Raw genomic sequence first — 12,016 nt, forward strand, 5'->3', positions numbered from 1 at the left:
CAGAGATGGCTCCTGCTGGGGTGAGGAACAGCTGACTTCCTCCTGTCTTTAGTCTTGGCTCCCGGCAACTGTTGGGCTGACAACAGGAAGCTGAGTCAGCAGATCAGCTGCAGTTGGTGCTTGGTTTTTATTTTATTCTCCCAGCAGCCAAAAGAAGCTATGGTTTTCTTGACACTTGTCCTGGGGGTGCAGGGGTGTCTATGGTGGAAGGTCTGATGGGGACAGGAGGAGAAGTGAATCCTTTAAATCAGGGATGTCCATCAGTGCTTTCCCTTGTTCCACACTCATGTGAAAAGGTGAGATGTGCTGGGTGAGCAGCACTTTTGGGGACTAGCTCCTCTCACCGGCTAGGCCCCAGTTACCTCGCACAGTATCCGGAGGAGTTGGGCTAGGACAGAGCACCTACAGTGACTGAAGGAGCATCTTTAGACTCTGACTGTAAGGTCAGAAGGGACCATTGTGATCATCTAGTCCAGTGGCTCTCAACCTTCCCAGGCTGCTGTGCCCCTTCAGGAGTCAGATCTGTCTTGCGTACCCCCAAGTTTCACCTCACTCAAAAACTACCTGCGTACAAAATCAGACCTAAGAATACAAAAGTGTCACAGCACAGTATTACTGAGAGATTGCTACTTTCTCGCTTTTACCCTATAATTATAGAATACATCAACTGGGATATAAATCTTGTGCTTACATTTCAGTGTATAGCATAGAGCAGTACAAACAAGTCATTGTCTGTATGAAATGTTAGTTTGTATGACTTCCCTACTGCTTTTTATGTCACCTGTTGTACAAGTAGGCAAATATCTGGGTGAGCTGATGTCCCCCTGGCAGAGCTCTGCATACCTCCGGAGGTGTGTGTGCCCCTCGTTGAGAACCACTGCCCAAGTCTGACCTCCTGCATGTTCACACACTTACCTAAAGGAGCCGCTAGGGCCAACACCGACAGACAGCACCTCTCTTGCCTCCTGATATTGAGCTGCCTCAGAGGGAGCAGAGTCCTTGCCAGACTTGGCTGCTGCACTAGGCTTGGTCTCTGTACTCTCCTGGACACCTTGGGTATGTCTACAAGCAATGCCTGGAAAGGGTTGATGTAGGCTCAGAAGGGGGCCAATTAACCAAACAGGCCGACTGCGAGGCACGTGAGTGAACACTCCCCTGTCTGAGGGAGGGAGCCTGGCTGGTTTAGGAACAGCTGGGCTGGATTTATAAAGATGGGAAGCTGCTAGCAGACGGGGGTGCTGGGAAAGTCTGTAGTCACTCCCAGGGAAGTGTATCTGGGCTGGCAAATCAAGAGCAGAGAGGAAGCCAGGAAGGTAGGGAAGGGCTTAGGGAAACACAGTGAAGTGTAGAAGGGAACAGACCTTGGATGCTGGCCAGAGGGTCCCTGAGCAGAACCTGGAGTAGAGGGGGGCCTGGGCTCCCCTACCAGCCACTGAGAGAGTGACACCACGAGGCACTGACTGGTAAGGCTGCCTAGGACTGCTTTTGAGGGAAGACTTTGATACCCAGAAGGGGAAATGCGTGGAGTGACCCAGTTGGAGGGTCAGGTCACAAAGAAGAAGCAGCAGCTCATGGAACAAGAAAGGGGCTGAAGCCCCAGAGAGAGGCAGAAGACGGCGTGCAACTGTGGGAAGGGGTGTTGCCCCCACAAGCTTTTGCCTACAGTGACCAGGAGGAGGCACTATTCTGGTGGTGGGTGGACCACCCTGTCACGTTGCATAGCATAGAAAACCCTCCAGCAGGTGCTGAATTGGGCTTGGCCTGCAGGGAGGGCTGCTTCATTGCTGTGTAGACTTCTGGGCTTGGGCTGGAACCTGATCTCTGGGACCCTCCCACCTTCCAGGATCCTAGAGCCCGGGCTCCAGCCCAAGCCCAGATGTCTACACAGCAATGAACCAGCCCTGCAGGCTGAGCCAGCTGGCATGGGCCAGTTACAGGTGTCCACCTGCAGTGCAGACATACCCCGTGTGCAGTGGTACAGTCCGGTATGCTGTACCAGTAGGCTATTTATAGCTGGGCAGTGTTCAGGCCATATGGGGCGGGTGGGGGTGTTCAGGCTGTATGGGGTGTGGTGAGGCCAGGGGGAGAGGGGTGTTCAGGCTCAGTGGCACAGTGCCTCTTGCTAGTCTTGGCCTCTATGTCTCTGATGTTCACAGCATGGGTAGATTCCCCATTAACTTTGCCAGGCCTTTGGAAGGTTATTCTCCATTCCTGGCCTGCTTCTGCCCAAGGCTGGGGGCGGGGGACAGTACCTCAGGGGGCAGAGTGAGCCGTCTTCCTAGAACTGAGCAGTGGGGGGGACTTGCCTGATTCTTGGAGCAAGGGAAGACGTTCAGGTGGCTAGTTGGTTGGGAAAGAGGCTTGCCTGGTTGGGGTATTATGGGACTGAAACTGAGCAATCTGGCTCTCGGAGCCTGTCATGGGGGAGAGGCCATGGGTCACCTAGAGCTGACTTTGAGGCAGGGTGACTTAGAGCGCAGAGTGCTGAAGGCCCGTTGCCCAGGCCGCCGACATGTGGCTCTGTTCCCATTCTCGTAGGTCCCTGCCAGCAGCACATAATGGCTCTGAGCCTGGGTGGCGGGAAGGAAATTGCACTGTGGAAACAGAGCTTTCAGAGAGACTGAAGGTGTCTCAGCAGGTGGCTGAGTGGGGTGCTCCAAGTAGAACTGGATCCCAGCCAGGAAGAGCTTTGCTGGCTTGGGTTGATGTAACCAGGGTACCTGCCTCCTGCTGCTGTGCTCTTTTCTGCAGCAGGAAGGAGGCTCCCAGAGTAGGAATAAATGGTATATTTTCAGAATGGAGAGGGGAAACCAGTGGTGTTCCCCAAGGGTCAGTCCTAGGACCAATCCTATTCAACTTACTCATAAATGATCTGGAGAAAGGGGTAAACAGTGAAGTGGCAAAGTTTGCAGATGATACTAAACTGCTCAAGATAGTTAAGACCAAAACAGACTGTGAAGAACTTCAAAAAGATCTCACAAAACTAAGTGATTGGGCAACAAAATGGCAAATGAAATTTAATGTGGATAAATGTAAAGTAATGCACATTGGTAAAAATAACCCCAATTATACATACAATATGATGGGGGCTAATTTAGCTACAATTAATCAGGAGAAAGATCTTGGCGTCATCGTGGATAGTTCTCTGAAGACGTCCATGCAGTGTGTAGCGGCAGTCAAAAAAGCAAACGGAATGTTGGGAATCATTAAAAAAGGGATAGAGAATAAGACGGAGAATATCTTATTGCTTTTATATAAATCCATGATATACCCACATCTTGAATACTGCATACAGATGTGGTCCCCTCATCTCAAAAAAGATAGACTGGCATTGGAAAAGGTTCAGAGAAGGGCAACTAAAATGATGAGGGGTTTGGAACGGGTCCCATATGAGGAGAGATTAAAGAGGCTAGGACTTTTCAGCTTGGAAAAGAGGAGGTTAAGGGGGGATATGATAGAGGTCTATAAAATCATGAGTGGTGTGGAGAAAGTGAAAAAGGAAAAGTTATTTACTTGTTCCCATAATATAAGAACTCGGGGCCACCAAATGAAATTAATGGGTAGCAGGTTTAAAACAAATAAAAGGAAGTTCTTCTTCACGCAGCGCACAGTCAGCCTGTGGAACTCCTTGCCTGAGGAGGTTGTGAAGGCTAGGGCTATAACAGGGTTTAAAAGAGAACTGGATAAATTCATGGAGGTTAAGTCCATTACTAGCTATTAGCCAGGATGGGTAAGGAATGATGTCCCTAGCCTCTGTTTGTCAGAGGGTGGAGATGGATGGCAAGAGAGAGATCACTAGATCATCACCTATTAGGTTCACTCCCTCTGGGGCACCTGGCATCAGCCACTGTCGGCAGACAGGATACTGGGTTGGATGGTCCTTTTGTCTGACCCAGTATGGCCGTTCTTATGAAACACCTGACTGGTCTCAGATAAATGCACCTTATGACTGTTGAATAGCAACAGCTAATCAAAGCCCTACATGGACATACTCCCCCTCTGTTCAGCCAACCCCACTGGCCCTTCTCAGGCCAGCCCCTCTTCTAAAGTCTTGTCCATGGGGAAGCTGCCCTAGCTTCCTGAGGGCCCGTCGCGGTGGGAGTAGCGCTCTTACACCCCCGGCCCGTCGCGGTGGGAGTAGCGCTCTGACCCCCCGGCCTGTCATCCCGCGGCCAGTCATGGTGGGAGTAGCGCTCTGACCCATCGCGGTGGGAGTAGCGCTCTGACCCCCCGGCCCGTCGCGGTGGGAGTAGCGCTCTGACCCCCCGGCCCATCGCGGTGGGAGTAGCGCTCTGACCCCCTGGCCCGTCGCGGTGGGAGTAGCGCTCTGACCCCCCGGCCCGTCGTGGTGGGAGTAGCGCTCTGACCCATCGCGGTGGGAGTAGCGCTCTGACCCCCTGGCCCGTCGCGGTGGGAGTAGCGCTCTAACCCTGTCTGATACCAGATAAAACCAGGTTTGGTTTGTCCCAGTACTGGACGGGGGACAAAACTCTCAAAGAGGACAGTCCAGTTTAATGCTGGACGAGTGGCCTGCCTAGCCAGTAGCATGCCTGGGGACTGTTCTCAGAGGCAAGCAGTGTCGGTGCTTGGGTGCCTGGTGCCCTCAGACATATCGCTAAGGGAAAGGTTTTTACTAGGGCTGGCAGGAAAGGGGAAAGGCTGCAGATCCCCTAGGCACAGGGGCTTAATGAGGGGCCCTGGGGCAGTCCCGTGCTCTTCAGGGCTAGTGCCTGGGGTGCCCTCCCCAGTCCAGCCTCTATTCAAGCAAATTTGCATTTGTCAGCTCCCAAGCCAGGCTCCATTAGTGTCTCTCATTAGGGCCCCTCTGCACTGGCTCCCTGCTCCCCCACGAGTCCCACACAAACCTGCTCCTGGAAATCTCAGCCTGTTTGACTTGCAGCTTCTCTCCACTCCCTGCTGCCAACAGTTCCCACTCCCAAACCGCCTGGCACCTCCTGGGTAAGGCCCTGTCCCCTTGCCGGGCTGTGGGGTGGGGTGGACGGGAGTTGTGGCCCCCTGCTTTGCAGATCCAGTGCACCACATGTGGTTGCACCAGCTGCCTAGAGCACTGCCCCTCCCTGTGTGACGGAGGAGGGTTGTGGGGACCTTTTTTGCAGCAGTATCCCATGGCAGGCTCATGCCTAACTTGCTGGTCCCCTAGTGCCCCTGGCTCTTGCCTGCTCCTGGTTCCTCCCTCCTGGGGCAGTGGCCACTGCTAATCTATCTGTGCCCCCTTCTTGTATTTCTCCCGTGGCCATTGAGGATGCTCCTCCATCTGTGATGCCTGGGCCAGGTACTCCAGCCTGGGGTGGGAGGTGGGGGCCCTGGGGGAAGTGTGAGAAGCCACAGGGTAGGAATGGGGGAAGGCAGGGAGCAGAGAGACAGTGACCTTTACAAGCAGGGTTCTGATGGCCCTGGGCTCTGGTTCCATCTCTGGGAAGTGAGAGCAGAACTCTGCTTGCCAGACCCCTCCATGCACTTACCTGCCTTCCCTGGTTCATGTTTCCTGGGCTGGGGGACCTGAAGGCTTTTTTGGAGGGAAGAGAGGAGGGGTAGGGGCACCCTCCGGGCTACGGCAGGTCTTGGGGGGAATCCCACTGCTTGATGCACCTCTGGCACTGACTCTGCCTCGTCTTTGCACCTTCCCTTTTCTCAGCGCCCCCTGATTGATATGGGCCCTGCGGCTCTGTCAGTGTTGAGGACTCCCTGCAGTACACTGAGAGGTAGTGCCTTCAGCAGATGTGCCTGCCTGTTGGGCGATGGGCGACGCCAGGCTTGCCTTCCAGCAGCCTGGGCGTGAGATGGCCTGGCATTCGGCGCTAGACAGAAAGGCAGTGGTTGGGGGCTGGACCTCCCTGCTGGGGAGCATTTGGCTGCCTGCCTGCCTAGTTTCGTGGTGGGAGAAGGGAGGGGAGCTCATCCAAGATTCCTGTTTCCTGCCTGCAAGTCCCAGCTTCCCCATGTTAGCCATTTTAGGAAAACCCTGCAGAGGTATTGCTAGAAACCCCTGGAGTGCCTGGGTCCAGGGCCAGGCTCCCGGCAGAAGGTAGGAGTCCCAGGTAGTCAGCCACTAGCATCAGTTACTCCATTCTGTGGACTGGCTGGCAAGGAACAGCCCCTCTCAATGCTTCATCAGGCAGACACGGTGCCAGACCCTCAGCCCCTCGTATGCAAAGATTTAATGGTGATGATTGGAGACAGTCCCTGCATTTTCAGCTGGCTGTGGGGTGATATCGCTGTGCCCTGCTATGTGACTGTTCCCTTCTGCCCCAGAGGTGGCTGTCCGTCAGTGAGGGTGAGGAAGCCCCTTTCCATATCTCTGTGGGGTCCCGTGTGCAGTGAAGGAGATGCACAGGGCCAGCTGTGACTGCTATCAAGTATTTCTAATAGCCAGAGGACACTAGATGGGGAGGGCTCTGAGTTACAACTGAGAATTCGTTCCCAGGTGTCTGGCTGCTGGGTCTCACCCATGTGCCCAAGGTCTAACTGATCACCATTTCCCCCCCGAGACTCGGGGGCGGGGGGGCCCACGGGAGGGTGGTGTTGCACTTTCCACTCCGGCGTGGGGCACGGGCCTCGTGCTGGTTTGAACTAGTGTAAGTGGTGGAGTCTCTGTAACTTTTAACTTGTTAAACAAGATCTGAGGATGTCAGTAACTCAGCCAGAGGTTAGGGGTCTATTACAGGAGTGGGTGGGGGAGGTCTGTGGCCTGCGATGTGCAGGAGGTCAGCCTAAATGATCGCGCTGGTCCCTTCTGGCCTGAAAGTCTGAGAGATGATATGGACCGGGCCTTCCGGCCCAGTGACTCCCTCCCCAGGCTGCGCTGCTTCTGGCTGCTTCCTTTGGAGGTGCTGAGCCGCTGCCTGGTGGCCCCTCTGGCCTGTGCAATGGCATAAGAACCACCAATCAGGAAGCTCCCTGGTGACATCAGCCTTAAAAATAAGGGATTGTCTCAAAATGTGAAATGGGCCAGACAGAAGATAGTGGCGAAATGCTGTTCCCTCTCCCTCGGCCGTGGGTGCGCAGCCGGCGGCTCCTCGGACCCAGAGCACAGCATGGAGCTGCCTGGAGGCCTCCCTGCATGCGCTGGGAGGGTGCAGCTTTTTGCAAGTGACTAGCTCGGCCTCTGCTCAGGGATGCGGTCAGCCGAGCCGGATGGGCCGGCCTGGATTCCCCAGGCAGGACCGTGGCAGGCTGGATTCCCAGGGCCTGGGACAGGTCGGCTGGGCAGGACTGAGCAGGATTTCCCGGGCCTCTCTGAATCTCAGTGAAACCCGGAGCCTCTGCAAGGAAAGTGCCACCAATGCTTTTATTTCAGCCTCAGCGATGTTTCTCCTTCTTGCTGGCCTCTGGTTTGATTTTGGGGCATGCTCCTGCTTTTCGCGGGGCACCCTCCTCGTCGGCAGCTCCAGCTGCCCCTGGACCAGGCCTCCCCATGAGCTTTCCCTGGACAGAGAAGGCAGATGGGGTTATGGGGCGGGAATTTGGAAGCAGTGTTGTCTGCAATGCTGGGGCTGCTGCTAGCTCTCTGATTCCCCCTCCCACTCCCTCCGGGCTGCAGGCCCTGGCTGCTGTGCAAGGTGCAGGACATTCTGCAGCCTGGAGAATGGGAGAGATGCTAGATGGGAGCTGAACCCCTCCTGGAGCATGTGGGTGGAGGGTCTGCAGCAGAAGAGGACGCTGGTCCAACCTCCGTGTGACTGACCTCTCCAGAGCAGCTTCCAGGGTTTATGGGGTGATTGAACTGCCCCTGACTGAGCTGTGGACCCCCTGGGCAGACTTGAGGTGCTGCTATTGGGCTAGGGGCATTCTGGGTGGGAGCCTGGGAGGGGAGAAGGGACTCTAGTGTCCCTGGCTTTCATTCCCCACCCTGACTCTGGGAGTCTCTGAGCTTCTGGACACTTCCTCCTTTCTGGAGCTCCCTGAGCCACCTCACCCCCGCCCCCTCCTTGCACTTCCCCAGAGACAGGAGCAGAGAGGGCCAAGTCCCCTCTGCCGGAACCAGGGCGTGGACAGCCAGCAGAACACAGGAGGCTGGGGGCATGGCGCTCACTGAGATCTGGGAGGGCACAATGGAAATCAGCGACTCCATGGTCTGGATCTTCTTCCCATCCTGGGCCTTCAGCAGCTTGAGGCGGCTCTTTTCCAGAAACTCGCACTGAGTGCGCAAGGCATCTGCAGAGAGGGGATGGGCGGGGCTCAGAGGAATGGCATCTGCCTGGCTGCAGGGAGACCCAGCCTCTCTGACCAGGTTTGCTCCATGTCATCTCCAAGGTGAGCCCCGCTGGCACTGGCTAGGGGCCGAGCCGTGCTCCCTGCCCACCAGCGGCCCTATGAGCCTCCGCGCATCCCCCTAGCATGGCTCTGTGGGTGGGCTCTGGAAATGTTCCCACCTCCCAGGCAGGCAGGTAGGCAGGGAGCGGGCATGGCCGTGAGGGAGCCCTGGGAGAGGGGCTGTGAGCCCTGGGCACGTAGCAGGGAGGGTGCAGGCCTGCTGGTGCTGGGTTTCCTTGATGACTCTTTTTACCTTGGCAGCAAATCCAGCTGGCTCGGACCCCCTGGCAGTGGGCTCAGCTAATGCAGCTTGTGGGATGAGTCTGCCAGAACCAGCCCATGGACCCTGCGCCAAGACCTTGGTGTAGAGCCAAGGGCCTGCCCCCTGGAGCTGGAGCAGGGCCTGGGCCAGGCCCAGGTCAGCTGTGCTCTGTGTGGCTTGTTCCTGGTTGACTGAACATGAATGAACCTGCCCCATCTGAGCCGGCCTATGGCGGGGAGCGTGGCTGGGGCAGCTCGGCCCAGCGCGTTACCCAGCCGCCTGGCGTTACAGCCCATGATAGCAATGCCAGTGGGACCCAGCATGGCTCAGGGAGCAGCCAAGCAATGGCATGAAGCTGTCGAGGAAAGTAGAGGCTTGAAATCCGGAGACGCTTCCTGGTGGAGACCTGCAGGGGCAACTGCCAAGGCAAAGGGGGAGCTCCAGCCAGGGGCCGTTTATACCGGGACTGGACAAAGCCCTGAGTGGGCGCCAGGGGCCAGGCACAGGGCCCCATCGCTGTGACATCAGTAACTTACCTCGGTAGCTGCCTGCTGTGGGGAGCCCTGCACGCTGCCCAGACCCTTTAGTGACTGCAGCTCCTTCCCTGAGATCTGGGCTTTGAGAGCCCTGTTCCAGCAGCGGCCACTACATAGTGCATCTGAGGAAGAGGCCCCATCCCCACCAATAATGCCCCAGTGCTGCACCTCCCTCTGTCCCTGCTCTGCACCTCCCAGGCTGCGTCCTGCCACGCCCCACAACTACCGGGGTGGTGTGCAGCCAAGTCCTTTCTGCATCTCCCTTGCCGTGGCCTCTTTGTGCCACCCTGAGCATGGGGCGGGGAGCAGCGGCCACCTACCCAGAAGCTCTGGCTCGGGATCCTTGAGGATGGGGGTGAAGGCGCGATAGGCGTTTTCCTGTTTGGTCCCTGCAAGAAGGAATCCTCAGCGTCACGTCATGGGTGGAGAAAGTGCCATGGGGCTGGTGTTGCCTGCTCCCCTCACTCCGCAGGGCAGCAGCAGAGCCAGGCACTGGGCTGGGCTGGCCGGGCAGGGAGTCCTGGGCCGATGGGGGTGGGGTGAGATCTGCTCAATGCTAGTACCTCGGGCCATGGGCATTGGATTGCTGCTCTGGGCCCTTGGGGGTCGGCCAGATGGCACAAGGAGCCCCCCCAGCAGAGCCTTTGCACAGAGCTTTGCACAGAGATGCTTTTAAAGAGATAATTGTCTCCCCCCGCTGCCCTGGCCAGCTGTGGGGCTAGGGCTTCAGTGGGGAAGGGCTGTGCTGCTGGGGCTGCAGGGTGCCCGGGAAGGCACCTGGGGCTCCGCGCTCCACCCGGCACACATAATAGGTTCCTCGGGGTGAGAGGAACTTGCTGGCACTGTCGCTGGGAAGCTTGACCAGGAAGAGCAGCTTGAGGGTGCCCAGTTCGTCGCACAGGTCGATGGCTTCTGGAAGACACCGCAAGCCCTGGGAATGAATTGCGCCCCCCGCTCTGCTCCCCCATCCTGCTCTATGGCACAGCCCACGACACTGACTCCGGGACCTACCTGCTGCCGAGCTCGCTGAGGCACTTGCCTTTCAGACACAGTCCTGTGAGGCCGGGCAGGGCCAAGCCCTCTGCTAGTCCTGCTCCCGCGCCCACCACGCTGTGGAGATGGGTTACTGGGCTGGGAATCCCAGCTGCCCTGCAGCCCACTGGGGCACTTCACCCGCCGGATTCCCCCTCCGCTGCATGCTGCAGAATGGTCCACGGCCTCCCACTCCCAGCTGTTGTCCAGCCATGCTGCTATCCCCTGCACCACCAGCCTGCCTGCCTCACCTGCAGCCCTGGCCTCACATCTCTGCTGCTCTCGCCCACCCCCTGCAGTCAGTCCTGTCTCCTTTGCCCCACCAGGCCTGCCCCCACTGAGCAAGCCTCTGCACAGTGCCCATGGCACTTGTAAGCCCCTCATCAAAACCGTCTCCTCGGTGGCTTTGTGCCTCGTGCCCCGGCTATAGCTCTGTGCCACCCAGGCTTGGAGTGCAGCACCCTCCTGCGTGGCCGGTCAGCTGTGTGGATGGTGTCACCTTGGGAGGGCATTGCGTGGGCTGCTGGCTGACCCCCTCCCCACCCATAGCCCTCTGGATCCATTAGACTCTCCTGTTGTCGACAGGGTATTACGTTTCCTCTTCCCCACAGTGTCTTGAGTGCCTCTGCTACATGGCTTCCCCATGCTCCACCGCATGTGTCCTGCCCAGCATAGCGCCCACCCCCTGGCATCTGACATGACCGTGCTCACCATCACCCATGTGGGCAGCCCCCAGCCACCTGGGTCTGCACAGAGCTCTCCCCAGCAGCTCCTGTGGGGCTCCCTCCTGGGCCACCTACTGCAGGTGGATGCTGCTCCTGTGCGCTGCCAATACCCAGCGCCAGTTCATGCCCTCTTGTCCTGTCCTCCCCAGCATGTGCCATGGGCCCAGAGCCATGCGCTCAGGCTCGCTAGATCGGGTCTGCGGACCTGTACGTGCTGCCAGCCCGCTCTCGGTTTCTGGTGGGATCCCAGCGCAAGCCTGGCAGGTTGGGGTGCTCACCTGTTCTCTGGAGCCCCACCTTACTCCTCAGGTAGTGCAGCAGGAGGAGGACAGAGCAGCCGGTATTAGCCAGAAACTGCTGGTTATCTGGAAGGGACAAGGCAGTGCCTGACCAAGGGCTGGGCACACAGCTGGGCCTGGGGCGGCCTCGGGGCTCTGCGCTGGGGGAAATGATGCTGCAGGTGGGAGCTATCTGCAGGCTGCCGCCCCCGCCTCGCTAGGCCTCCGCACGTGCTGGGGTGAGAGGATGGCTCCCAGTGCCCAGCAGTGCTGGACTCACCAGCCAAACCCCCTGTGGCCCCAGACTGAGCATGGGGAATGCCCTAGCGCCCACGGGGTGCCCGTGCTGGCCCACCCAGCAGCTCTGTATCTGCCCTCTGGGTGAGCTGGCACCTGGGAGCTGTCCCACAGTGCCCTGCTGTGCCCCTGCAGACCAGGCTTGCAAGGCTGGGGTGGATGCTTAGGGGCTATGGAAACTCAAGAGAGAACCCCAGGGGAGAACTTGGGCCCACCCCCCTGCAGAGCTAACTGGAGTCTTTCCCCCCACATACAGTACCTTCTCCCAGCCAGCGCCCAGCCCGGGGCCTCACCTGCGTGTTTGACACAGATGAACATTGCAGTGCCTAGGTGAAGCTGCATGATGCCAGAGGTGGGCTGCAGGGCACGACCCCCTCACATGACTTGCAGCAGGGCTATTGTGAAGTCAGACACAGAGAGAAAGGCCGGGCTGCCCGGGTCAGGGGGGGAGGCAGCTTGATGGCCTGGGCTGGGGATGCTGGCAGATGGGCCTCTGGCAAGAGGAGACGAGGGCTTTGAGCACAGCCATGGGCCATCACCTTGGCAGTGTGGTGTATTGAGGACGGGGTTAGAATCGCAAGCTAGCACTCTGAGAGCACGTGCAGGGTGTTC

The 12,016-nt window shown here is 58.0% G+C and overlaps 1 protein-coding gene across 1 annotated transcript; it reads right to left on the bottom strand.

The window, feature by feature from the left end:
- Window positions 1–7,320: 7,320 nt before the first annotated feature.
- LOC311526328 (uncharacterized protein CXorf65 homolog) lies at window positions 7,321–11,722 on the bottom strand (the record flags this gene model as incomplete). The annotated part of the gene is made up of 6 exons (XM_084639231.1): window positions 7,321–7,446; window positions 8,054–8,175; window positions 9,393–9,461; window positions 9,850–9,984; window positions 11,108–11,194; window positions 11,698–11,722. 6 exons carry the CDS (start codon window positions 11,720–11,722, stop codon window positions 7,321–7,323), a joined length of 564 nt encoding a protein of 187 aa, XP_084495357.1.
- Window positions 11,723–12,016: the final 294 nt, after the last annotated feature.

This window comes from Lepidochelys olivacea, assembly GCF_965140295.1.
Source record: "Lepidochelys olivacea isolate rLepOli2 genome assembly, chromosome: 9".
Classification (NCBI taxonomy): Eukaryota; Metazoa; Chordata; order Testudines; family Cheloniidae; genus Lepidochelys; species Lepidochelys olivacea.